The 27,876-nt window shown below is 42.1% G+C and overlaps 1 protein-coding gene across 1 annotated transcript in view; it reads left to right on the forward strand.

Annotated features, from left to right (window-relative positions):
* The first annotated feature begins 21,465 nt into the window (after positions 1-21,465).
* Positions 21,466-27,876, forward strand: part of pemt (phosphatidylethanolamine N-methyltransferase) — a 36,860-nt gene continuing 30,449 nt past the window's right edge. The window contains exons 1-2 of the mRNA XM_028408031.1: positions 21,466-21,755; positions 23,310-23,417. Of these exons, the coding sequence (XP_028263832.1) occupies positions 21,645-21,755; positions 23,310-23,417 (219 nt within the window). The 5' untranslated portion in view covers positions 21,466-21,644. The remainder of the gene's footprint in view (positions 21,756-23,309; positions 23,418-27,876) is intronic.

Here is a 27,876-nt window from a genome sequence, read left to right on the forward strand (position 1 = left end):
AAACAAAAACAAAGCCCTTGGATGCCTGCAACAATTTTCCATGTGTGCTAATTGGCAATTTTTAGCATGCTAACGCTAATATGATGGAAAGTGGACACTTTAAGCATGTTAGTGAACATTAGCATTGTGCCCATTAGCACGTATACAATAAACAATTTTACAGTCAGAAGGATGTTTACAAAACCCATAAGAAAACAAAGCAAACAAAAGAATTCATTTTTGCTGATGTGTTGATGGAGACGTGTTAAATCCATGTTATATTCTGTCCATTTTTTATTTTTATTTTTGCTCCTTCAATCGAACTGGAAACAGAAAAACCGTGTTTCCATGCACGTACGTACCTCATCAACACTGTGTGCTCAGACAGGCTGTGACTCACACTCTGACTAATAGTTATTCCAATTTCCTTAAAACAGTCTGGTCTGGAACACAGTGACACTGACACTCAGAAATGTGCCCTAGTCCATCTCTCTTTGTTCTAGTTTAAGTGCTATTTATTGAGCTTCATATAAAAAAAAAGCTATCTAGTTTTTTTTGCTCTAACACTATGTCTGAGCAACAGCCCATATATAAAAAATGTCTTTACTTTCTTACTGATATCATAAAAATGATGACTTGGATCTATGTGTTTACAAGTTAGGACAAGGTGTAATGCAGTGTTTGTCCAGCAGGGGTCGCACAAGCATCACACATTATCTATGCTGCAGCACTGGTTTACTGGGACAACAAGGAGACAACTGAATGTTTAGTTATAAGATAAAATAAGACAAGACCTTATAATCCTATAATAATCTTTAATAATCTTTGGTGGGAAGTCTGATTTTCATTGGTCAGTTTTATGGTGTCTGAACTTCTACAACATCTCATTTTGTTACAGTGCAGTGTGACCTCAGAGGCCTCATGCTTGTTTGATAATTGCGCCTACATTAAAGGCCCTTAAAGTGCACACTGTGTATACGTCAATACCACTCTTATATCTGATTTAATGGCTACATCTATTAGCATAGCTTAGCATAAATCACGCAGGGAAAATGTGCACATTTGTCTTTTTTTTTTACAGTTTTTGCATGCATTAAAATGTGGCTATTAACTGCCATTATGCTGATTTGCTGTTAGCGCAAGTGCAATGTTTACTTAAGAGACACAATTGTCCCATAAAGCTCTGCAAATAATAAAATGTGGAAACATTTCCTGTGGCCGGTGGAGCAGGCTTTATAGTATTTTTTTTCCTTTGCAGCAATGTTTCCATTTTATTTTTATTTCCATACATGGAAAAAAAAAACACACACACACAGGCGAGCGGAGGACAGAGGATGTGTCCGCTGTGTGTGTGTAAATGTGTAAATATGTGCAACGGTGTGAACGAGCAAACAATAGACAGTCGTCGTGATGCCGCTTTCTAACAGAGGTCATCACATGACTTGGCGAGGGCCATCTGTTGCACCGGTTGCTCTCTGTGTCATTAGCCCTTAGCTAAGGGCGCCGTGACCTCGTTGGCTCTTCTGTAGTGGTCAGTGTGCGCTCGTGTCTGATTGTGTGTGTGTCATTGTCCTTCACTAGTTGCCAAGAAGCAACCCAATCTGCTGCGTTAAAGTGAGCAGGATCCCCAAACAAAGCCATGTGGCGTGTGTGTGTGTGTGTGTGTGTGCATGTAGAATTGCTAGTTTCTTTCTCTTTAGTGTGTCAAGAAGGTAATAATGCCTGTGGAAAATTCTACAGTGTACACTCACCGAATGCCTACCTGTGCTATCCTAAATCAGAGTGAGCGTGATTGCCTGAAGGAGCATCACCTCAGCCCTAAAGTGAGGAGGAGGGACTGTCTTGATGCCTTTTGTTTGGGTTGTGTTGATTCTGTCTCCTTTTGACTCACAGACCGTGTCTAGTAATTGTCATTCCTTTTAGCAGCAGTTCGTCTTAAGCCTTTTAACTCTGCTATTGTTTTCACCTTGAGGATGAGTTTTAGAACGTAGCTCCCTCCACCCGGTCTGATAGTGACCGGGTCACAGGTGACCCAATGAATCCAAACTCATCAAATCTGGCAGAGAAATTTGACATTTCATCGTGTTCTCTTTGGCGTCGCTCTCACTCACTGTCCTCCCCCTCAACAGCTCGACAGCCTCACAAATATGAAGCCTAAATATGGCATGCGCCCCCTAGTGGCTTGCCGCTGTATAGGTAATGAGTCTATCAACACTGACAAAAGCTGAACAAAATGACAGAAATTTGGACGGAAAAATAATTAAATATATCTATAACAATATATTAAAACTTTGTTTTTACAAGAGCATCTGGGCCTTATAGTGTCTGCTGAGAAAAATCCACCCCACCCTTTTTTCCCCTCATGTGTGGTGCCAGGTTAAAGGCTAAAGGTGATGGATTGGGTTGGTTTAGACTGGGAGACATTGACATTAGTAAGACTAGATTCAGTTAGGATGAAGTGAGCTGGACCCGGGTGGACTACATCGTCACTGGGATTTGGACTGGGCTAACATGAGATGAGGGATGGATAAAGGTATTGAATGTAACAGACTGTGCTGTGCCGGCCTGAGACAGGAGACAGAGAGAATCACTTTAGAATGGCTGCAGTTGGGCCAGATTGACTCGTATTAGATTAGACTGGATTAAATAAATACTCCCTTTATCTTTGTGTGAGTGGTGCAGCATGAGGTTGCACACGTGTGCGTTTTGTTATGGCGACCACCAGCCTCTCACCTATGCAGCCCTATTAAGATAAGCCGCCTGTCCACTCAGCCGAAGAGCGTCCGTCAACACACGGTGAGGAAAGCCGCCTGCTGCGACTCACACGTTCTGCTCTGTTTGTTTACTTTTCTGTCGAGTAGGCTGAAATTCGCTCAATAAGACGAGGCAATAAATGCAGAGCGGGGGGGGGGGGGTGTGACTCACGGCCAATGATTAAATAACAACATGGAGGACATGATCAGTGGCCTTATTATATTGTTTTTATTGTGGGTATACTTGTCATTATGAGCTAATGTATTCACAAGGACAGACTCAAGCACACAGGGAGAGTAAGGTGGTAACAGGACAACATGTTATGACCCCCCCCCTCCTCTTCCTCCAGTGTCTGTCCATGTGAAACTGAACACACAAAACAAATGATGTAAGAGGAGGAAGAGTAACAGAGTAACAGAACCCTAAGAGGCAGTAATAGGTCAACATTAGTCAAGTTGTGTGTTTATTGGTGTGGCTGCTGCCCTCCTACAGGTGGACTGGTAACCATGGAGACCAGATTTGGTAGTAAGCAATGGTGTGATGTCACATGACCAACCAGAGCACATTGTCATGGGTGTCAATCACACCAAGTAGTTAACGAGCAACTTTAATCACGCGCTGTATATAAAGATGGCTGACGTGAGAGAAGCAGGGTTTTGACCTCCAGCCACCAGGGGGCGACGTAGATGTTTTGGCCGCACTTTTGGAGGACTGTCATGTCGTCCATCTTTATATAAACAGTCCAGGCTTTCAACAGTCCAGGCTTAGTTGATGTTTTCAAAGACTTATGTCCCCCCGGAGGCCAACTGTGGTACTGCAAAGGAAAAACGTGACAGTGTTTTTAATAAAAAATATTGCATCTTTCTTTTTAATAATATAAATAACATGGTGGTATATTTATATACATTAGGATAGCATGTCAGTGAGCTTGCCAGCCTTTCATAATAACAGCAGCGATGGCTGAATCATCATCGTGGGCTCCTTTTGCCGTCTGTAACAGTTTCCACTGAAAGCTTTCATCTGGCCTGCTGTGTCCTTCAGCACTCAGGCCATTTGTGTTTATTTGTAGCATCTCCAGTTTCTTGCTGGTCCTCCAAAAGCCCCGCTGCTCTGAAACGAGGTCTGCATGGCGCTGGAAGTAGGTTACGGTGTGATTGTGCCACTGTGGCACCTCAGTCTCGTACTGATTCTGGAGAGGGGGAGAAAGCATTCTCTCAGTGCCATGTCAATGGGGCATGATGTCACAGGCTGTATTGTTAGCTCTGTGTTTGATGAGGGCTGTATAGATTGTATACATTTATAGCCGGATCTGGTTCGCGTACTGTGGAGTCATATGGTGGAGGAGTGATTCCTGCAGGGGGTTAATGTATCTATAGATCCAGCGCTGTTATGTTGCTAAGCTTTTACCTGTGTCCAATTTAAGGTGCAACTATATATGTGAGGTAGATTTTCATGGTTTTACAAACTTCAGGTTTGTACTTCCTCGTTTTACAGACGTCATCACTGTGGCCCAGTTATCCTGTTTACTGATGAGCTAGAATTCAGTGGGTTATGTCAAGATTCTACATATTTGTGCTATGAGACATTAAGGGCCCCCAGAGGATGAGTACCAGTGTCTTTTAATATCACCTCATGCATTTTTTTTAGTCCAAATGTTGTGCACTTATTGCTTGCCAGAGAATGACCCCCACTTTTTTCCCCTCATTTGTGGTTTTAAAGCCAAACTACATAATTTAACTTTCAAATCTTTAAAACTACTGAGTGTGTCATGTCACATGCATCCAGCAAACATTCTGCTAATCTCAAAAACTAAAGCTACATATCTTTTCATGTCTGTATGGACTGATCAAATCTTCAGGGAGTGATGGTAAATCTGATATGTCTGATTCATGGTCATGAAACATAAATGAGAGCAGACATGTTGGATGTGTTGAGGTCGTTGACCTACAGCGGCGGTGGAATCTCTGTCTGGAGCTCTGAAAGCATTAATGTGCACATGCAGAATATAAGAAATATAAACTATCTTTCATTATTTGTTTTTGCCTTCTCTGTTCTGTTGACTCGGTGGATATTACACTTTTAAATCTTAGTTTATTGCAGATAACAGATCTTCTTTGTGTTTTAGAGCAGTTGCAGATGTTATTATATTTCATTTTTCTTTTGTATTCTCCTTCACTTCAGCTCTTTATACCTGCTAAACTACCATGCTACAATTAAAAACCTTTGTGAGGACCTTACTGCTTCATGACCCCACTCATGCTAATGTTCTTCCACTTTCTTGTTAATGTATAAAAATGAATGAAAGAGCACAGATACAGAAACAGCCCTGAACCACTGACTCCTCTTGAACCGCGTACTGAACACTGCAGGTCAGCTTACAGTGGATGCACATATGCATATGATGTTTCATAATATAAACACTGTTCGACTCACGATTTAGCAGAAATACTCTGGACATGTAGCAGACTTACAGTCATGCAGGTCAAGCTGAAGCATGCTGACTTAGACAGCTGCTGAACCATATTGAGATGTGAGTCACAGACTGGAATGTGTTGAATAACGTTATCATCAGCCTCCTGGGGCCTCTTTAATTTAATAATACTGTCTGGTTGGATTCCTAAAGGGAGCATGGGGAGTTGTCCCACGACAGTGAATGCAACACAAGCCTTAAAAACCACTCTGAGGTATTACTATAGGAGCTGGAGGATGCTGCCTGTCTGTGAACAAACAGCAGTCTGCTGGTTAGACGACGTCCTCAGGCACGAACACATGGTGGACTTTGTGCTGTGAGCGAAGGTGTTTGGCAGATGCTGTTAATCACAATGTGAATCACAATCCAACATTATAACAGCTGTCTGGTGCCGATACATTGTTAGCTGCCGTCTCTAAACCTCCCACCTGGAACCAGCCTCAGGTGTAAATATAGACGGTGGCCATGGCAACATCTGTACAGGTGGCTGCAAATGTCCAGAGATGCAGGATTACAGACGCTGAAGTTCATCTTCTCCGTTGCCACCTTGCAGTTTGAAGAACAAGTTTCCTAGCATGTCAGATGTGTTATTCACTACAGATTTTACCAGAATATTTCTGTGGAAATGCATTAAAAATAGTCCAGTTTGAGTGACAGACAGAAGATCGGCCTCGCCCCGCATTCACGGCCAGAGTTTGGATGTCACTGCGCTGCCCAGTAACACAAGCCAGTGTGGGGGGATTACCCACTGAGAACACAGCAAACCTGTTAACCCACAAAACACTGTAGTGATTCATATATCCATCACTCCACTAAATACAAAGCAGACGTCGGCTCTGGAGTTTCCAGCTGTCAGGTTGCATCATGGCAGCATCTCTGTTCTAAAGATCAGCGAGTACAGAACACTCGATTAAAGTAACACTCTCTCTCTGTTTCTGGCAGCTTTTGAATAAAGTGAATATGAACTCGATCTGGTTCACCATGTCTGACAGGAGAAACACTCTGAAGCACACTTAGAACCCAATGAACCCCATTACGAATGTCAATGGAAGCCCAGGGATTAGTAAAATGGCTGCACCTGGATGTACTGAAGCTTCTTTATTCTCAGTGTATGTGACTAACAGTTGTTTTGTTTCGTTTTGTTGCAGCACAGTTTACTTAATATAGAATAGGTTGAAGTGTGCACTGACATCCAACCAAGGGTGGCTTTCACGATGATCCTGCATGCCTTGTGCCTTGTGAATATGCTAACATACTAGTTTCATGTGTCATCCCCGGGCCACAGTAGAGCATACTGATACGATGGTGATGGATAAGGTTGGAGAGCAGGGAAGGGACGGGGGGACGCTTGGAGCTGGCATGGATCTGGTGGTGCCAGGGGTGGAGGAGGATTGTCGGAGAAGCGCGGAGAAATGAAAGGTTTTAAATTTGCAGCTAAGCCATGATTGGCTAGGTGAGCAACGGGGCAGCAGTTGATTGGTGAGGAAGGTGCTTTCTATTAATCACCTGACCAGAGTAGGAGGATAGAGAGAGGGGGAGAGTGTACTTTTTGAGTATTTTAGGAGTCAGGATGAGTAAGTTAAAAACAAGGCTATATCCGGCTGCTTTCTATTAGATATGTGCTGTGAAATTCATCTTAATGTCTTATTTCCTCTTCATTTCTATCTTTGTCCTTTTATCTGAGGTCATATTTCCTTATAATTAAACAAAACTGTAGTTCTTAGAAGCCCAACATTGCTCTCCTCAGCACAGTCATCGCTATGGCCACCGCTTCCACGGCAACGAGGCCTATATCACTGAAGCAGCATGATCTGACCTCATTAAAGATGAAGGCACAATGTTAGCAGGAGCTACTTTCGATTCATGTGATGGCTAAATGTGTGCACCTGTGCTGAACTTGTTATGTTTTCCACTGTGTGCTCACTAACAGCTCCCAGAAGTTTGAATCCGCCCATGTACAGTTTTCTGTCTAACCCTCAGTTATGATTATTTTACTGTTCCTGATCGAGCCTCCCAGAAGGAAAAGATCCTTCATATTTGTTTTTCTTTTTTCTGAAGCCACGTTTGATCTGTCAGATCTGTTGTGTGTAGCCTAGCCTGCCTTGAACACGACATCTCAACCCAACGCAAACATTATTGTTAGCTAGCATCACTGACGTGTTGTGTGGCTAATCATGCAGACTAACAGTGACCAACAATTTTAGCAATTGAAGGACCTTATCAGTGTCCTGGTGGTCCATTTGAAAATGATTGGTGGGATGAATGGAGGGCATGATTGGTGTGATTGACAGGTCAGCCCTCGAATCACTGACAAGCTGTTTGGTTCTTGTCTCCTCAGTCAGATCTACCCTTGACTCCTTTCCTAGCTCCGCCCACTCATTCTTCTGGTTTCTAAGATGGCAAAAAAAACACAGGTCCACAAACTAAAGGGTCATGAAGGCTTTAATATATAGTCTATGGGAACAACTGGGACAGAGAAGCATAACAAACAGAGACTTCCTCAATGCCCAGTCAGACCTCTAGTGGTTATTACAGGACAGTTGCAATTGAGTTTGCTCTTATTTCCTGTATCTGTGAGGGACATCAGGTCTACTAATCAGTAATGCTGTGTTTAATGACCCATTTCTTGTATTAAATTAAGGGAATTCCACAATACAGACGCCTTGTTTCCAAATTCGCTCTAGCATGAAGCAACATTAAAGCATTTAATACGAACTCTGCTGGTGCTCTCACCTTGGAAAGTTTCAAAGTCGTTCACCTGAGAAATGAATGAAACTTTGAATGAATGAAAGAAAGAAAAGTTGGGCCATTGAATGAAGAGGCGGCTATTTTCCCACAAGGCGAAGACAGAAGGGCGCTGTAAAGAAAAGGACAAGAAACGTGGAGCTGGGAAAAAAATATTGATCTTCAAATGTCAAAATGAAGAGGTCAAATGGAGAACACGTGCTGAAAACAAAGGGACCGCTGTCTCGCTGCTGGGATTACACGTGCTGATCCTCACAGAAAATAATATTGCATCCTACCCACACACACAAACACACACACACAGGACACTGTATGCATCCAAACACACAAATATACACCCACACTGTAAACAAGCTCCTTCTTCTCATCTGATTAACGAATTAATGAAAAACTAAGTATAGTATGTGAGCCGTAATTAAACTCAGGGATCCCACAGTAATGCAGAAAGGCGTCAATGAATACGAAACAAATTTCACCATAAAAGGAAAATCAGTCCTTTTCCCCTGCTGTAGCTCACCTACAACCGTAGCAAGAAACGCAAAGATGCTGCTCAGTGGGTTGGGCACTGAGAGGTTTGTGATGCTAACAAAGGCTCCAGGGATGGAAATGTTTTGTTATTTTTAAACTAAATGTACAGAGGGGATATTGATACAAATGAGTCATTGTTTCCCATTGGAGTTATCACTTTTGTCATCCTTTGTTGTTTCCTAGCAACATCATCAATAGCATCACAATGACATTTACATTAGTGTTAGTTGATTAGCAAATGTTACTTAAAAAAATAAATGATGTTCACCTGGTAGGATCCTTTTATAGAATTTGTATTTTAATTATATAATTATACATAATTATCAGCTAGTGCGTTTGAGTGACAGGCAGGTGCCCTATGACAGCGCGGGCCTCCTGCTTCCGTGACTGTGTGCCAGCTAGACTCACACTCCACCTCCTGTACTTGGAGTTTAGGTGGACTGTGACACTGCCAACATGATGACCATCAGAGCCTCCCGAAGCCACCAATCGGGACAATTCTTCAGAAACCTACGGGTGACATCATGGAAGCTCTAGTTGTCAGGAGTCTAGGTCCACAGGCCACTGGTGGGACTACAAAGATGGCGGCTTGCTACCTCCTGGGACCCGGAACTTCCAGCCACGTGCCAGACTCCCGCCAGTTCCCATGACCCCCTGGAAATGCCAGCCTATTTGAACTGCCGCATCTCACTGCCACTTTGCCAGATCATCTTGTGATTATTCTCATCGTTCCAGCGTTTTTCCGACCCAGCTCCAGTGTTTGACTTACCTTTGCCCCCCTGTTTAGATTACCTGTCTTACCCCTGTCGGTACCTTCGCCCCGTTGGACTGTTTGTGTTTTGAACTGTGGCTCGGACTTTTGACTGTGTTCGCCTGCTCCTTACCGGATACCTTACCTGTGTACCGACTTGGACTGTCATTAAACTTCCTGTTATTCGTCCTGCACTTGAGTCCTCTTCCTTGTGGCCCTGACACTAGTAACATAATGGTTGCTGGGGGCCCTGTGAATTTGTACCTAGGGCTTGAGCAGACTCAACAAAGGCCAGTGGATATTGATGCTTTGAAAACTACAGTATTGTGACACAGTTACTAGAGGGCACATCAGAAAACACCCACCACCCCCACTGCAATGCATCTTTGTGTTTCTGAGGATGTCAACAAATCAGTGCTCAACCAGCAAAGAAAAACACTCCAGGCAACTTTTAGGCACAAACAAACACCCTCTGAGGATGACAAGTGTCTGTAAAGGAGTACAGTTTTGGCCTTTGATTTATAGACTGCAGCTCAGCATGTATAAGCAATGTCTGACCAGCATTTCTGTTACTAAGTTCTGGCCTTAACCACACTATGGCTGACAATCTGTTTGGTAGTTCTAGTGATAACTTGAGGCAATATAAGCTTGCAAATGGTTTATAATAACAATTTATTAACGCTCTAGTTTTGTATTTTGAATGCAAACTTTGTTTCCTCATTTAAAACACTCTGCAGGACGTTAATGCTGCTTGTTGCATGAAAGCATGGCCCGAAGGCCTTTTAAAAGCTTCTATCTGACTACTTTCAAGTGAAAGGATCTATCTTATGTACATGATGCATGCAGGCAAAAGTTCACGAGTCGGGACTGACTTTGTTCTTTAACCCGCGGCATGCAGTAGCTACCTAGTTGCGTCAAAGTATTCTTCTCATGTGAACAAGGGGTCAGGAGAATCATGCTTGGACATTGTCCGGACTTACCCTCAGCTCATGCAACAGATCTCTCCTGGGAGAAAAGAGGAAGAGTCAGAGAGATTACTTCTGTCTTATGTTATTTTTGTCTCTTGTGGATGGAAAACATATTGATTTACTTGTTGTATCGCTCCATCCATTCACTTCACAGCAGGGTGGACGCTATTGGCTCAGTATTACGGTAAGAGACAGTAATTGGTGGCAGTCGCCAAATGTAAGGCTTCATAGATAGAGAGACATGCATGAACAACACACCTACATCACGTATGATTAACAGCAGCTCTGGTATTGATTTGTAGAACCATCTTGGCCACTTGTTGGCCTGTCGGCTCCGAGCTGCAGGTCCGCAGGCCGCGGTGGGAAAATGAGATCAGGAAATGAGAGACGAGTTCACAGGCCGTGGTTATTGCGAGGGTTTGCCTCAGCAATGAAAATAATGAAAACAGAGAAGCTAAATAAATTCAGTCGCTGACACGCCATATTAAATACGGCACACATGACTACCATTGTATAAACTACAGTACAGATTGTATCGTTATCAAAACAGTAATCAGGAAATGGCCTGTTTTCTTCTACGCATGCGACTTTAAATAAGATTACATGTCTTTTCCTGTTAAGATGAGTCCTCCATAGTAAAACATTTTGGTTAAAGATGTTTATTTTTTAGCATCTAATACAACAAATGTGTCTTGCATTCTTTTCTGCATGGCGTTATGATGGCAAAGAAGATGTGACCATGTTCACAAAAGTACAGCAAATCTGTATGGAAATAAACTTTTCAAAGGCTAATCAAGCTAATGCTAGCTTACTTGTGGCATCTTCAACAAAAGCAGACCTGCCCTCACTTTAAATTTGTATGAGGGGTCCTGCACAAAACTGGTTGGTGGCCCCTTAAATATTTTTTAGTGGGGTAAGTAACACTATCCCTGTAATCAAAGGCACAGACGCATCCTTGATCAAGTATACATACACCCCCCAGATGCTACACATGAGTCCATGGTTCTGACACCACAGGGTTAAGTTCCGTTTTTCCTCAGAGTTGGAGTTAGCCATTAAAAACAAAAGGTAAGAGGTTAGTTTAGGGGTTACATGGAAAATAATTTCCTTCTGTGGGTGCTATTTTGGTCTACAATCCCTGCCCCTATAAACAAACAGTGATACAGTCTGAGATATACTGACTTACTGACTTACTGTTCTGTTTGCGAGAACCGAAAGATGGACCTCATGTTGCTTTCAATATCCACTTGATAGAAAAACAAGAATTTAACCGTAGGGTTTCCAAACTTTATTTATGCATTTCATGTTCTGCAGCAGTACCTCACAGAGGTCATTCACCTGACCAATGTGGGTGTTCTCATCACCACTGCGATCATTTCAGTGTGTTCACTGTATCACCCTGTGCCTCTCTGAGGTCTGATGTCACAGTGATGCTATTTTTGTCTTGTTTTTCCAAACATCAGACACCTCGGATGATGATTCATGACATCACCCAAGGTTACGTAAAGGTATTTTCTTGCTTCTTTCCTCTTCTGTGGAGCTTTAATGTAGGTTTAATTAAAAAATGGTGACAGATACTGAAGGTCAAGATGCTCGCTGGACCAGTCTTCCAAGGTTTAATTTGCTTATTTTGTCAAATGTACCCATTTGATCCCCAAGAAGTCTGGATTAAGTCTGGCTAAGATGTTCCTAACTTATACAGTCACATGCTGTCTTTTATGATTTAACTGGGTTTCTGCGTGTTCCTTCTTCCCTTTATTTAAAAGTGTTTTCATCACAGGAAGCTGATTAAATTGTTTCTTAATACAAATTGTAACAAAGAGTTGATTTCTCCCAGCATAGTAGCAACGCAGCAAGACACAACATGGACATAAATGACCACTGAGCGTTAAGGATAATTGGGGTGGTGGTGACCGATATGTCAGTCCTTAAAACCGGACCATGTGTGCCTACTTCTCTGGGGACATATGTGGTAAAATATGTTTAATATGTTTACAAGTTTATTCATGTCAACCTTAATTCAAAACTAAACCTCACAGCAGGTGAAAACAAAGCAGCTCATGGTGTCAGGGGGGTCGAACCCTGAACTTCAGAGTGAAAGTCGGCCATGTTGCATATACACACAGCCTTCCCAGCCTATACAAACCTCCTTTGGTGACTGTGTCCACACTTATACAAGCTTATATTCCATTAGCATGAAAAAAAAAACGATCACACATATTGACCTAATGTATGGTCAGTGAGTTCATGTATTACTTTGTTTGTGTTGAGATGAACAAGAAGGGAGGGATTTTGAGGCACTACCTTAATGTATAAAAATGCCGGCATGATCTACCTGTGCTGTGTTTTGTAATGGATGTAGCGCAGCTCTTTGTGTTCCTGACTGATTAGAGGATTCTGTATGCAGCTCTTAAAGATAAGTCCCACACTGACACAATGGCAGCGTCACACTGTGCAGCTCCTCTGCTCTGTACAACAGCCACGGCCTCTCAGTCAGCAGTCTGCAACGCTGAGCACAACCCCCCCCCCACCAACCCTCGCTAATCCTCCTCTGACGTAGGTTAGTACCATACAGTTTGTGCTTTCAGCGGTCATGTGTTTATAAACTAATTTCACATGGAGGTTCAGCATCTCTGTTGCATTTTAAGCAGTTCGTCTCATGTCTTTGCATAATCGGGACGGGGTGTTTGTTTTTAAGCGGATTTCACACAGTCTGGTCTGCAGATATACAAGATCAGACAAGGAAGTGTGTGTGTGTGTCTGTGTGTGCGATGCTGTTTCATGAGCAGTTCATTCAAGATCCATGGGAGCCACTGGCGAGTGAGTGAGTGAGTGAAAAGCCTGGAGCCTGGTTCGAGTCTGACTGGGGCCTGGAGTTTGCACGTTCTCCCTGTGCCTGCGTGGGTTTTCTGCAGGTGCTCCAGCTTCCTTCAGGTGAATTGTTAAGTCTGTTGGTCACTCTAAGTTGCCCATCGGTGTGAGTGTGAGTGGAATTAAAGAAGGGTCAATAAGTGAGAGTGAAAAAGTCTGCAGCTAAAAATCGAAGGTGAGAGAGCTTACAAGTGCCTGATGGAGAGATGAGTGAACGAGTGAACAAACATTTAAGTAAAAAAAAAAAAACACCAAATACTTTCAGTGAATGAACACCTGAATCACTGTGAGAGTTTGAGGCCGACCGGCTGGGAGGCCCGTCGATCTGTGCCGCCCTGTGTTCTTATGACTCACTCTCCCTTTCAGACTGGCAGCCAAAATTAAAGGCCACTTTCACGAACACCCTCCGTCACTGCTGCAGAGGCCTCTGGTTGACAGACTCATAAAATTACTATGATCACATTAGAAAACCATGTTAATCTCCTTCCCTGGGCGGACTGAAGAGGGACTCCCGCAGTGAAGTGACGCATTTTTCCTGGTGAAAATGTAGGTAACAAGCAGGAAGAATAGGCTGCTTCTTCTATCACATTCAGTGTTAATGGATGGATATTCAGGGGTGTGTAACTATAACAGGAGCCCTCTTCAAGATATATATTGGGGACTGTCTATTAAATCTCAAGACTCACACTGTAATAACTTCTCTCCTAAATCTATTTATAGTCCATTGGCTTTCTGCTCATAGTGTTGGATTGAAGGAGCGGGTGACTGACGTATGCAGGCATCCTATTTATTTTTTTTTTTACAGTGCAGTTAATGATCCCACATGAGACTGGTTGTCATTTCCCATCAATCTGCGGCTACCATCACGAGGCAGCCATCACTTGTATCGATTTACGCGGTCACAGGGTGACTCGTTGTTTACATACAGAGTTCAGTCGCCTCATTAACACCATAATGACAGGACAGGCGGAGAGGATGGAGGTAAAAGAGAGGGTTTATGGGGAGAAAAGAGGAGGAGGAGGAGGAAATGATGTGGGAAATTAGCTGAGGATGTTTGGAAAGGTGTCAGAATACTTTAATAAATACAGATGCTGTGAGTGACAGTGACTTGTTCATGCAGATTTAGGCCACTATTGATCATTTCCAGTCACATTTAACCTGCAAAAAATGACATTAAAAGTCAACAAAAGTGGATAAATTGGGCACATGGATAGAGGACAATGTTAGAGTTAGTGCAGGATAAGTGATCATTTTAAAGAAAACACCTATAAAACCATTAATTCGTCATTGAACAGGTGCTGGTGTATAGGCGAAAGCGCCAAATATATCACAATATATAACATGTAATTTGATTTGATTAACACATGTTCCATCAGAGTAATGTTTGCCATATAATTACTGATGCATTAGTGTGCGCCTCACTCTGCGTCATCACCACTTTGCACCACTTTGTCTTATTTTATCCTAATCTTCATATATCACCATTTTGTTGCGTAGTTGTTGAATGTCATGTCATGTGTTGCTGGTGGAGAAGCAACTATAGCAGAAAATGCATTGTTTTTTTAATAGGATTTAATACTTTCCAGAAGCCAGAAAGTCCAACAACAAGTCTTCAAACCTTCTTTAGTGTCTTTAAGCTTTGTTAACTCTGTGACAATAGCGTGTATAAAAGAGAGCTTGACAAAGAAAATCAAACACAGCCATCAACACAGCATGTCTAGAAGCTTCTTTTTTCTTCTGTCATTCTTTAAATAATTGTGTTTTCTGATTTTAGTAACAAGCTGTTTAAAAAAATAATGAAAAAATTCACATCCTTGTACGTGCACGCTACTAAAGCTGCATTCAGAGGTGGCTGATCATCCAGGCATCAAGGCTTTGTTTGAGCATTCCTTCAGTCACAATTTATTGTGAAATTGTCTTTTTCTGTGCATGTGTACACAGATTGTTTCCCCTGCCAAGGTATAAACTTGAAAGTGTGCATTGCGAGGGGTGGTGGATGGTTAAAACCTTTACCCACAATCCCCTGGTTTGGTCCCCCTATGCCCCGTCCCCTTTATTGTAGCATACTTCCATCTCATTTTTTAGGGTTTAAAAATAGGCAGAGGTTGTTGATTGTTGTGTGATGATAAGTTGTTTGTTTTTATTCATCTTTCTCCCACGAAGGCAGAGTTTATTTGACCTTTATTTACCCGTTGCTATAGTTGCATGGGCTGGAGAGGCTGCATCTAATGTCCCTTTTTGTGCTGCTGCTGCTGTTGTTACTATTATTTTAACGGCCCATTAATGCTCTTTTTATGCAAATGACTACTGTGTTGTTGTGTAGCTGCTCGCCACCAGTGGTTAAGAAGCTGATTACACACTTTAAAAAGAAAATGTAGCCATCACTGGACGCCAGCAGCAGCAGCGTCAACAGCCTAATCCTGATTTCCTGTTCCCTGTAAACAAACAACAACATCATCAGTCTGATGCTCTTCCTCCTGGATTACACATATCAGAACATCTTATTGGCAAATATTACTGTAATCCAGAGCATATAGGGGTCGGTGTGTTCTTTGCGTCAATAAGCCCTCTGCCTAATGACAACACATGGTTACAACAGCTCAGTGGATGAGGTGTAAAGTAAGTCTGATGACTTCTAAGATTTTGATCTGTGCTAATCCAGTCACGCTGATGGCAGACAAAGGGGGGTCCCATTTATAAATCTGTGATTCTTATCAGTTTCCCGTACTATGATCAGATCTACTGCACTGGTGATCTAACTGTGCGCAATGGACTGCCAAGCAGGGAGCAGGGAGCACAGCAGGCTAAAGCTCATAATGGCCCTGAGAGAACAGACTGGAAACATGACTTAGCACTGCTCAGATTTTCATAAATGGCCACAGATGGAGAGGGGGGGGGGGCGCATGAATGAGCAAGGAGTGAATGGACTCATGGATGCAGGAATGGATTATTGTTAGCTGGGTAAATGGCTGGGTGGAGGGATAAGTAGCTGGAAAATTGATTTACCATGCTAAATATGGCTCCATGCCTGAATGAATGGACTTCAGATGCCTTCTGTGCAAATTGAAAATCTAGTTATATCATGTTTTTTGGAAGCAAAACAGCTCTGGCAGAAGAAATAATCCTCAAGTCCAACATTTGATTTTATATTTTAGAGATGAAGAAGAACCCTTTGTGGCTTCACCCATTTTTGAAAGGAGCAGTTTTTGACGCTCGGCGTGGGTGGCAATCGCCGTCTTAGCAGCGCCAGACTCCAAATGTTGGAAAAGAGGTGAGACACGAGTGTCGCTGAGGTGGGCGTACGGCCTCCTGGACCCTGCACCCACCTGCCAATCAAAGCCCTTAATTGAATAATTCACCTCTGTATAGAGGGAAAGTGTTTTTGTACTAGACATGAATCCATCTGCTACCTCTAATCAAGCTTTTGTTCAGGCCAAAGAGTGGAAGTGTACATGAATACACTGTGAACTCATTCTCCTGTCAGCTTTCAGCACACGCAGGGACGAACCTGTTGACTGTCTGCAGCATGTCTGAAATCCGTACAGCACAAAAAGACAAGCCGGTGAGGATGCTTGTCTTTTTTTTAAAGTCTCATAAAGTGCACTGAGGAAATGAAAGCGAAGGGACCGAATGGTTCCCATGACTGAGAGCGTCTCTCAGTCACGTCATCAGACGGATTATATCACGTTTTTATCACACATCCTGCAGCTTCTTAAAATCCACCCCTTCTCCATTTCTCTGTGCTCTTCACCATGTTATGTATTAGTCTCATAAAAAACTAATGTATTCAAATGAAATGACATCTAATGAAAGTCTGTAATTATCAGCGTGTATTTATGAGCTGCAGGCAGTTCAGTCAATGAACAGGTTTTTTTTTGTTTTAATTAGTTTTAGAGGCGATGTAAATAAGCAGGTGTGTAACATATTTAGTTTGTTTTGTATAACAGCACGAACAGATCATGTTTTTTCAATCATGAGAGACTCAGCGAACTGAATGAGAAAGATTTATTAAGTACAAAGTTGGAATGTGCATTGCCGTCCTAGAGCCCGTCATGAAGACCACATCCGAAAAGGGGGTAAAACGCAAGAGGAGAGGCCGCTGGACCAGAAGATTCCCCTGGGGTCTAGACCTGGTGGTGGTGGAGAGCTGGAGGGCAGGAGATAGGAGGCCTTACTGGTGTAGATCTGGTGGTGTTTGGGGTGGAGGAGAGGCTGGAGAGGAGATGGATACTTTACATTTTCGTGCTACGCTGTGATTGGTCAGGACAGGGACAGAAAGCGACAGCTGATTGGTGAGGGAGGCGCTTTCTATTAAGTGTCTGACTAAGTGAGCGGAAGAGAGGGGGAGCAGTGGAGTGAGGGATAGAAGAGAGAGATTAGGAAGCGGATCGGGATAAATGGTGAATGATGGGAAACAGGAGCTTATGACTAATACTGCAGGCAGCCACCAGGGGGCAATCCAGAGGTTTTGGCCTCACTTTTGAGGAGCTGTCATGTCATTCATCTTTATACACAGTCTATGGTAAGGGCTGGTAGTCAAAAAATGGTGGAGAAAGACACTCAAATGTCTAGTTTAAAATTTATTGAAACATTTGATTGATAATTAAAGCTGAAAATAGACTGCAGAGTGTGTCAGAGTAACCAAAATAATGAGCTGAAAGACACTAAAATCCCATTTTAGGGGATCATGTTTTTGAGTCACATGACTGCAGTTCAACGTTGTTTTTTACATCAGATGCTTCCTTTGTACTGCTGAGTGTCCAACATGTGCACAGGATGAGACCGGTAACCACTTTCTGTTTCCACTGTGTGTCTTTGCAAAACATAATATTGATGTGTGTTTTTGAATTACGTCAGGCTTATTTGTTATGGGCTTCTGGTGATTCAGCGCCATGGCTGGGGGCGGAGGAATTGTGGGAAAGCAAACGCAGAGCCTTTCCGCTCGCCGCTCTTCCCACTCGGGCTGTGCCTGCTCTGCTTTAGAATCAGACTGTAAACAGGAGGAAATGATGTCTCAGAGCTGCTGTTTGGATGGACAGTGTTTACCTGCACAGAACACTGTGTGTAAAAACAAAAAAAAAACAAGGGGGAAAAAATTGCTCAAGATTTTCACACTTGAGTGATTTGGTGCCGTCTGTTGTTATTATTTGAAAAAAAAAAAGAAACCCCATCATGTTCTGTCTGTTTTTAACCTGCTAAGAACAACCACAGTCTGATTTCCTGCTGCACACATTGTGTTAAAGGGAACTCCAAAGACCCTACACTTCCCTCTGACATTTCCAAAAACGTGCACTATCTCTGGAAGAAGGTCTGAACACTGTCAACTAGATCAAAATGTCAAAAAGTAAACCTGCCTCTGATTCCTCCTGACAATGGTGATAATAAAGAAACATGTATTGTGTTGTTTAACTTTCTGTTTTATTTTGGTAGCGCTCGTTCCTCGTGTGTTTCTGTTTGACTTCCTATGTAGTGGTTTTCCTCCTCTCGTCACCCTCTGCTTCTGCATGTAAACCAATATCTACACCCTCGTGTCGATCGGTTCGTCTGCGTACCTTATCTGTGGTCTTACCCATAATTCTCCTGTGTCCTTGTTCAAGCATTTTCTTAGTGTTCGTCATCCAGAGACAACGTTATCTGAGATAAAGAAGTCATCTGACCACTGACTTGCATTTTACATGTTTTGCACTCACACAATCTCAAGAGGTCACATGGCTACATTGATCCTACAGTAGTTGTGCACATGCAAATGTTTCAGTTATGGATGCTCCAAAGCACACGATCACGACTAGCACTCTGCATGCAAGAGAAACCTCCACAGGGCCGGCCCAAGGCATATGCGAAATATGCGGTCACTTAGGGCCCCCCAAGAAATGTCCATGATAAAATATTTATATTATATTTAAAAAAATAACATTGATTAATAAAAACGAGGTGATATTACACATTCAGTAGCGTGTATTACACACAGTGCAGCCTATAGAATGATGAAGCATCTGATGCCGAGGTGGTGGTATGAAATTTTGCTTAGGGCCCCATAAAGGCTTGGGCCGGCCCTGAACCTCCAACATGCTTGGAGGTAAATGATACTCAGGAAAATCTCAGTGAGAACTAAGCTGCATTATTTTGGCGAGCAGCTTTTAAAACTGTGCACATATGTATGGCGAAGCAGTCCAAAATACACTCACACAACACATTTCCATTGTGTAACAGATGTTGACACAGCACCTTGACTGAGTGTCTGTCTAACTGACAGACTTTGGCAGCGAATGTAATCACTTCAGCGTGATGTAAGAAGGCAGAGTCCTCAGAGGCTACATTGATTGAAGGACATGATGTGGACAGGCTGATGGATTCTTTGTCCTTGTGTGTATAACTCCACAAGTGGAACATCTTCTTGTCGTTCTGGTGGCTGAGTGTTTTTTTTTTTTTTCTTCCCCCAGACAGTATGTGTGTTTAATGTGTGTGTGTGTGTGTATTGTTAAAACACAACACACATACCTTTCCTGTCCAGTTCCTGGAAAAACAAACACAGTCAGCTGCCTGAATGTTTAACTGCATGTGGAAATGTTTGTGTGTTCTGTAAACTGTACAGATAACTGAGTGTGCATCTCTGTCAGTGTGCAGCCAGTCGGCCCAATAAGAATGTAATGGACACTATTGTTATTATCTGTCCTTAATCTGTCCTCCATAAAAACAGAAACCCCTCTTGGCCTAGTTTTCACACCCAAAAATTAATTTTTCAACCTCTAAAAAAAATCCCTCATTTAAACAGACCTAATATTATCTCATATAATTAGTGCCCCATCCCAAGTGTCACTTGGAATTCCAAAATAAAAGCCCATTGAAATCTTACTTCTATTTTCTATATTTTCAAATTGATATTACAAGAGTTAAAAAAACTGTTTACACAGATTTATTTCTCTTCATATTGATACTATCCCACTCATTGTGTCACACACAAAAATAATCACAAATTTCAAAATAAAAGCCCGTTCAAATCTCTTTTTTTTTACCATTATTTTGAAATGACCTTGAAGTGTGCGTGGCTGCACTTCAGCTGCATGCCTGAAGTGGATGAGCTAATCACCTAAGCGAGAAAAAATTATATTTGTCCTGCTGAGAGGTTGAGTTTTTCATTATATCACAAATAATAGCTAGTTTGAAGATATTTATTTTATTACTCTCTCAGTGCAGCCTGTGTCAAGGCATAAGGCTTCCATGTCTGCAGCACATCAGTCATCAGTGTTCTTGTTATTCTGAACCAAATACCTTTTAACCTGATGGGATACAGAGGCTGAGCAGTCTGAATCAGTTAAAGACTAATTGAGGTAGAAGAAAAGTAGAGAAGACAAAGAGAAGAGAGCAGGAGAGAGTTTTAAATTACAGCCATAATCTTCATCTGCTGGCAGGATGTCATGCTTGTTTTTTTTTTTGTTGTTTTACATGACGACGTTCTTGCCTTGATGAACGGACAGTATGCTCAGTCAGGGAGCTGCACGGCTTTTACACACTACATCCATTTTTCCCTCTGCATGGGGTGTCTTCTCCTTAACTGACTGAAGCCAAACAAACAGCAGGGAAGATGGAGTGATGAGCAGAGGGACAGAGGAGCAAAAGGAAAGATCAGAGGGAAAGATCAGAAAAATGAAGGGCAGGAAATAATTAGGATATCAAAAAAAAAAAAAACGCAGGAAATGAGGAAGAATACATAACAAACAAAGAAAGGGCAAGAAAAATACACTGTAAACAAAAAAGAAAACACACATTTGGAAACATAAAACGGGAAAATAAATAAAAAAAAATAACAGAACAGCCAAGTACAGGATTGTAAAAGATAAAAGAAAAAAATAGACGACAGAAAATGAGGGAGAATATTAAAATATAGCCTAGGGAGCAGGAGAGAAGGGAGGGTTTACAGAAAATAAAGGAAAAACAAACAAGAAGAGATGAAAGAGAAACAAACAGGATACAGAAAAAACATTGAGGGAGAAGTGATGAAAGAAAGGAAGGAATAAAAAAGAAGTAAGGACAAGAAAAAAGAACAGATAAGACAAGGAGGGAAGGAAAGAAGAACAGGAGGAAGAAGGAAAAGAGAAAAGAAGCTGAGAATAAAGGGATGAAAGGAAGATCTACCAACCCCATTGAAGTCTGTAAAATATATTAATATTATATTCAATATATTCAGCAGATGTCACTGTAGAGCATATTTATCACCCCCCCCCCCCACTTCAAAAACACAAACATGAAGGAATAAATCCCACAGATCATCGTGTCAAGTGAAGATGAACTAGATTAATAAATAAAGTGGTCTACATCCATTTCTGTTACAAGGAGCAGACGTGTTATGAGAAACACCTTTGGAACGCCATTTCCCAGAATGCACCTCGCTCCAGGTTAGAGGTCAGGTGGACATGAGTAGTTACCTACAGCAGCAGCAGCAGCCTGCTTCAACTGAAAAATTAGACCCTTGAACTCTTTATTGTGCAACTTCTGTTATCTCACACACGCACAGGTGACTGCTGGTGGTCTGCCAGCGTTCACTCCGGCTGTGTGTGTGTGCGTGTGTGAGTGTGTGTGTATGAGTGAAAGCGCCGCCGCCGCCGCAGCGCAAAACGATAATCCGGCTACAAACAACCACCGAGTGCCGCTGGACTGCTGCGGAGGGCTCAGCAACGTCGACTATTCCAAGGTACAACAACAGTTAAGTTATTTTGCTGCTCAGGCTGACACACACGGCGCCGTACAGCAGGGCAGAAAGGCCGTCAGTGCGTCGGTTTGACCGAGTGAACCGTGCTGCTGCTGGAGCTCGAACTACCGGAAACAACCGGTGATGTTCAATATTTTCAAAATAAAAGCACAAATAATTTCAAATCTTTGGAGCAGTACATTCAATACGAAAAGGAAAGGAAAATTCAGCTGTCCACTCGCTTACATTAGGAACATAAAAAAGCCTGAAAACACAAAATCTAAACAGAATCTGTCATTGCAAGGTTGAATGCTCATCTTTGCTTTGATTACTATCAAATTACTATTACTACTTATGGACTGACGATATATGTAGATATCCATCATCTTGCTTGTCATGTTTGCTCTGTACTGTATCATGTTTGCTGCATGTTTGCTCCTCTCTCTCTCTCTCTCTCTCTCTCTCTCTCTCTCTCTCTCTCTCTCTCTCTCTCCTTCATCCTCTCTGTCCTGTCCCCCTCTTCTTCTCCTCCTCTACCCAGCCGACTAGCAGCAGGACTGGTTTCCCCTTAAGTAGACGGGTCCTGCTCAAGGTTTCTTCCTCTTAAAGGGAGTTTTTCCTTGCCACAGTGCTCTTAAGGGGGTTCAGGCTCTGGGTCTGACGCTCTGAGTTTCTGTGAAGCGCTTTGAGACAATTTCTGATTGTAAGATGCGCTATATAAATAAAACTGAATTGAATTGAATATAAATAATAAGATAAAAAAGAAGGAGATAATTGATATATAAATGGTAAATTATGGAGGGAAAGAGTCAGAAAACAAAAACAGTCTGAAACTCTGTATGTTAGTCCTGGAGACAAGTCAATGTGCAGGCATGGCATACATTAATAAAAGCGTGGCCTTTTAAAACCTAGTTCACGAAGCTGCCATGAAATTTGCAGACCTCATCTTCTCTTTTCTTCTGACTCTTCTTGTGACTTGTAATACTTTTGATTGTTTTACCCCTCTGGGCTGAACACTGTGAAATAAACCATCCAAAGCAAATTGAGCGCCTAAAAGAAATCCTCTTCATCTCTGGCGTCAGTGGGTATGAAGAGGAAAAAAACCACACAGAGGACTCCAGTGTGTGATGTCAAAGAAAATCCATCTGCATTGCTTTGTTGCACTTAAAATGTGCTACATCAATACTTTCCCGGTCTTCATACACAGTGAAAATATTCTATGAAAACGTGATGCGAATGTTTTCTGCACGGATCAAATGTCTAAAGCAAATAGCCTTCCTCATGGTTCTGTGTATTAAACCATATGTGGCTGGTTCAGCGTTTTTTATTGTGGCATGTGGTTTATAAACGTGATTATCTTTTGGAGCACACCATTATTCACTTTAGTATATTCATATTTTACATGAGGCCCCAGGAACTGTGGAAAAGGTCATAATTTGGCATTTGATTTCCAAAATTGCTTGAGACCTCTGTTTTATAACAAGCTTTTATAGATTTCCATTTTATTTTTGCTGTTTTTTGTCACAATCTAATTCATCACATGGCTTCATCTTCCAGATGGACCTGACACTGGTGAAGGAACTCCTAAAACACATTCAGCTCAATGAGTCCAGCTTTTGTATCGCTGTGGTCGCCATCATTTTTAACCCTTTGTTCTGGAATGTGGTAAGTACCGCTTGTATTATGGATATTAGCCACTAAAATAGGACTGCCTAGCTTCTTGTTGCCTGATCAAGCAGAGCAGACCGAGCTGGAGTTCTTGGTGGGAAGACTTTCTGTCCATTGTTGTTGAAATACTGCCAACTAGTGGTGTGATTGAGGTTCAGCAGTACATGTTTGTCCAGCTTGTCTCTGTTTCACTTGATTTTCTTGTTTATTGCATGGTTACAAACTGCAGCCGTAGATTCTATGAGCAAAGGATTTGGGGTTGTATATCTGTGGATGCTCTCATTCATCCAGGTCATAGTCTATACTCCAAGAGTTTAAATCGTGGCAACTGGACTCAAGGATTGTTTTTTGAAGATGTTTCGCCACTCCCCCAAGTGGCTTCTTCAGTTCTGCTACTGTTCTGGTTTGGGGTTGTGTGTTCATGACACAGTGCATGGCACAATAATCCCATGTTCATTAGGGCTGGCCATCAAGATTGATGATACAATGTCATGTCAGGATGGGGAGGCACCATTGAACCATTGAAAAAAGTGTTTTTACTGGAGAGCTATGGCAGACAAAAATGGCATTTTCTTGTAAAATGTATGGTTTTTGTAACCCATAACATAATTTAGGAGGAAAAACATGGTGTCAGTGGTGTCTGTTGAGACTCAAACCTGGGTGAATGTCTACTAGTACACCCGCAGCCCATCAACCAGCCCCATTGTACATGCTAATTTCAGTGTAAAAATCGTATGTCATATGGTTTAATACACAGAACCATGAGGAAGGCTATTTGCTTTAGACGTTTGAAAGGCCTCTTCAAGAATATCTGGCAGGTCCATCCCCATCTGTCACCACAGAGGAACACAAAAAGCCATTGAATTAAACTCTTATAGTGCTTAGTAAGAGTTAATTAGTCAGCGGCCCAGAGACAAAAATGCTTCAATCTATCGTACTCACAAAATGACCTCTTAGATGTCAGAATTTCATGTCTGTGTGTTTCAGGCCTCATGAGTTAGTACACATATATATATATATATATTTGTATATATATATATAGAGTAGATAGCATAATGTGATTGCATGTGAATTCTCAAAAGACTCATAGAAAATGTTCTCTTTCTCTCAGAGATGCTCCAGATTTCAAGTGCTTAGATAAGAGCTTGTAGGCTGTATACTAATCAGAGCTCTCCCATTGATGGTGTTAATTGAGATAATTATTTCACTGTAGATTTACATAATACTGCAATTAAGCTTCTTTCTGTGTTCAGTTTAATCCTTCTCACATGCTCCATTAGTCCTCTTGTGCTCAGTCGAGGGATCATGTGTTCTGTTATGATCTGGCACTATATGGAAAACAAAATGAAATCAAATTGACCTTCTTGGGCCCCCCCCCCCCCCCCCCCCAATATAATGCTAGGGAAAAACACTTTTTTATAATGATCTCTTGAGTTGTTTAAAATTACACAATTGGCATCGTTTATCCTGTGTGTTTGAAATAAGTCTCCCAGATGGTCATTTGATTGACCTTTTTTTAAACCATGACTCACTCGCTCATTGACTCAGTTCACCATCACATCTGCAGCACAGCTCAGCAGGACACATGTTCATCATACAGAGGAGGAAAACTGCAGCCAATTATTTGCAAGTAAATGTCAGAAAGGTGCTCCTGGCCCTGCGCATGATCCCAAATCCCCCTTTTTAAGCATTGTGCTGGAAGACCAGCTATAAGTGGCTGTAATGGGGGGGAGAGTTATTCTGGCATACAGCATTAGGACTGATGGAACTTGCTGACACAAAGGTAATAAAAAGATCTTTTTTCATCCTGTCAGATTATGGCACTATATTCCTAAATGTTCTAAGAAAAACCTTTTTTATCCCACTGATTTCTAGTCACATGTCTGCCACGTGCAGCTGAGATGACCACTGATGGGATTTAGAAAAGAAATATAACTCATTAGGCCTTGTTCTTGTTCAAATGGTCTACATATTCTATGCTAATGACAGTGGTGAAGTACATATCACACTGTCATGTCTCAAGTCAGTTTCATGGGAACTGGTGTGCTGGATGTGCCGTGCTGTGCCGGCACATCCGAAGGTCTGGCACAAAAAGGAAAGGATCACCTCGTGTCAAACCAGTTTCTTCTTTCAGCACATTTCACCATCAATTTTCTCCAGAAACAAACAGTAATGTTTGTTATCGACAACCTCAGGAAGTACATCAATCCTCACTTTTTGCTTTTACCTTTTAGCTCTGAAGCAGATAGTCATGTATTAGTTCAAAGCTTCCTATAGCTCTTCCTGTTTTATTTATTCATTGCAGGTAGCAGTTAGAAAAGGAGCTGCGGAAGCTCTGCTGGATGAAATGACCTGTAATAAACATCTAGCTGCTTTTTTTAGGAGGGAGCTTAAATTATGGCTCATTACTTCTCTGAGATGGTGCTAGTCGTCAGAAAGGCGGAAAGGCTTTTTGCTCAGGTGTAAGGACAGATTCATGCTTCATGATACTGTTCAGCACAGTTTGGGTGTCTCTCCCAAACAGGTGTTGTTGTTTACTGTTTTAGAATGAAGTTTTCTGTGCAGACCGCTGAAATATTAAAGATGCGTCCTTGAACTGACTTGCCTGAGTGTCTGAGGACTGTCAAAGTCAGCAGCTGTCAGATCCAGATGAATGGTTGAATGGTAGTTCACTTCCCTTCTTGTACAACTTTGTACACCAATTCAGATCAATGAATTATGACCTATAACCAAAATCACATTGATATGATGAATTCATAAGCCTGAATAATGTCTTGGTCAGAGTCCTCCTGTGCATGCAGTAAATCCTTTTTTCCATCTTCACCCAGCTATGGTACTTGACTAGGAATATACCAGAAAATGTGTTTGGGTGTCTCTCCTAAACACATGACATGATGGCTTTAACAGTAGTTTCCTTGGTAATAGGGTAGGGTAGGGTAGGGTAGGTACAAATGCAATGAGAAAGGGACTCCTCTCCTGGTCATGAATAATGGAGGTATACTCTGCATATTGCACTGAACAAAGTGTTCCTACTAGAACAGCGATACACCAAAGTCTTCCCTGTAGGTTTGTGGCTTGTGTGTGTATGTGTGTTTGTATGGGCACAGATCAGGATGTACCAGGCCCCAACTACCACCGTTTAACCTTTTATCATTTCACACGGACAGGAGAAAAGTGTTGTGAAGACCAACACGTAGACAGACATAAAGTCTATGAGTTTAAGCCATGATCCTAGAAAATATTAAAAAAAAAACAGAGGTAGGTCAGTGGAGGTTTTATAACACTTTTTAACAAGGAAAATAGAAGTAGAAGTATGACACAGGAGAGCTGTAGGATAAAATTGTGTGCTCAGTGACACCAGAGCTTCGGAGGCTGTGACACACTGACCTTATTATTCAACACGGCTAATCCTGCAGTGAAAGCCACAGTTTTTTTGACCAGGTACGCCCACTTTGTTCCGAATTTTCCAATCTCTGCAGGCTCAACGAGTCTCAGCAAACACCTGCACAGTGTGGGCTATGAGTGTGTCTTTGTGTGTCTCTAGATGGTCCACACTGGCAGAGTCTCTCTAAGCCTTGGGAAAGGCAACCATGCTGTGATTGGTCGGAAGTGATTGTGGGCGTGATGAATGTGGAGAAGCGCAAGGGCTTCAGGTGCAGAACACACAGACAGAAGGAGGAAGTACAACAACGATGGACAGTTTAGATGAGCTGCTGGCAAACAGCTCCTGGAAGGAGAAACACGGCGCACAGAGGAGAGTGTCTGTCCAAAAGGTGGCGATATAAAAACTAATCCCAGTATTGATCACAGTGTTACAGTGGCTCGCGCACAGTAAACACCGGGAGACGGGATGTATTATTGCAGACAGTCATCCACACGTTCACAGAATTAAACTCACACAGACCAGAGGTCTGCTACAGTCAGCTACACTGATCTTCTATCTATTGTCATGCTGTACGCCCTCTTCCCTGAACATTATCAGCTCGTTAGGCCAGGTAACCACGACTGCTCACAATTTACAATACAACTGCATTGTCACCCTAGTGTGACGTGCACTGCGTGGGAGGGCCGTATGAGGAGTTCTGCACACACACGTCTCGCAGAGTATGGTACCTCCGTGCCGAAAAGAACTTTTTTTTTTATCTCTTACCACCCGTGGAGCGAGTTCTCTGTTCTCTGTCTCGCGGAGTATGGAACAGCCTTAAATATCACAGCTTCCGGTCAGGAAGTCACGCATAATGTATTAAACTGCATTAATGTCATATGAGGGTTTTTGTGCAATGTATGAAAGCCCATTTTGCTATGAATAACAGACCATTGGTATGCATAACAGACTGCTGCCATCTGTAGAATATATAACCTATAACCGCCTGATCACTGCATGAAACACCACATCAAATCATCTACAGATGTTGATTAAAACACTAAAACATGTGTTGTTTCCAATGCATCTTAA

Source organism: Parambassis ranga, chromosome 6, assembly GCF_900634625.1.
Source record: "Parambassis ranga chromosome 6, fParRan2.1, whole genome shotgun sequence".
Taxonomy (NCBI): domain Eukaryota; kingdom Metazoa; phylum Chordata; class Actinopteri; family Ambassidae; genus Parambassis; species Parambassis ranga.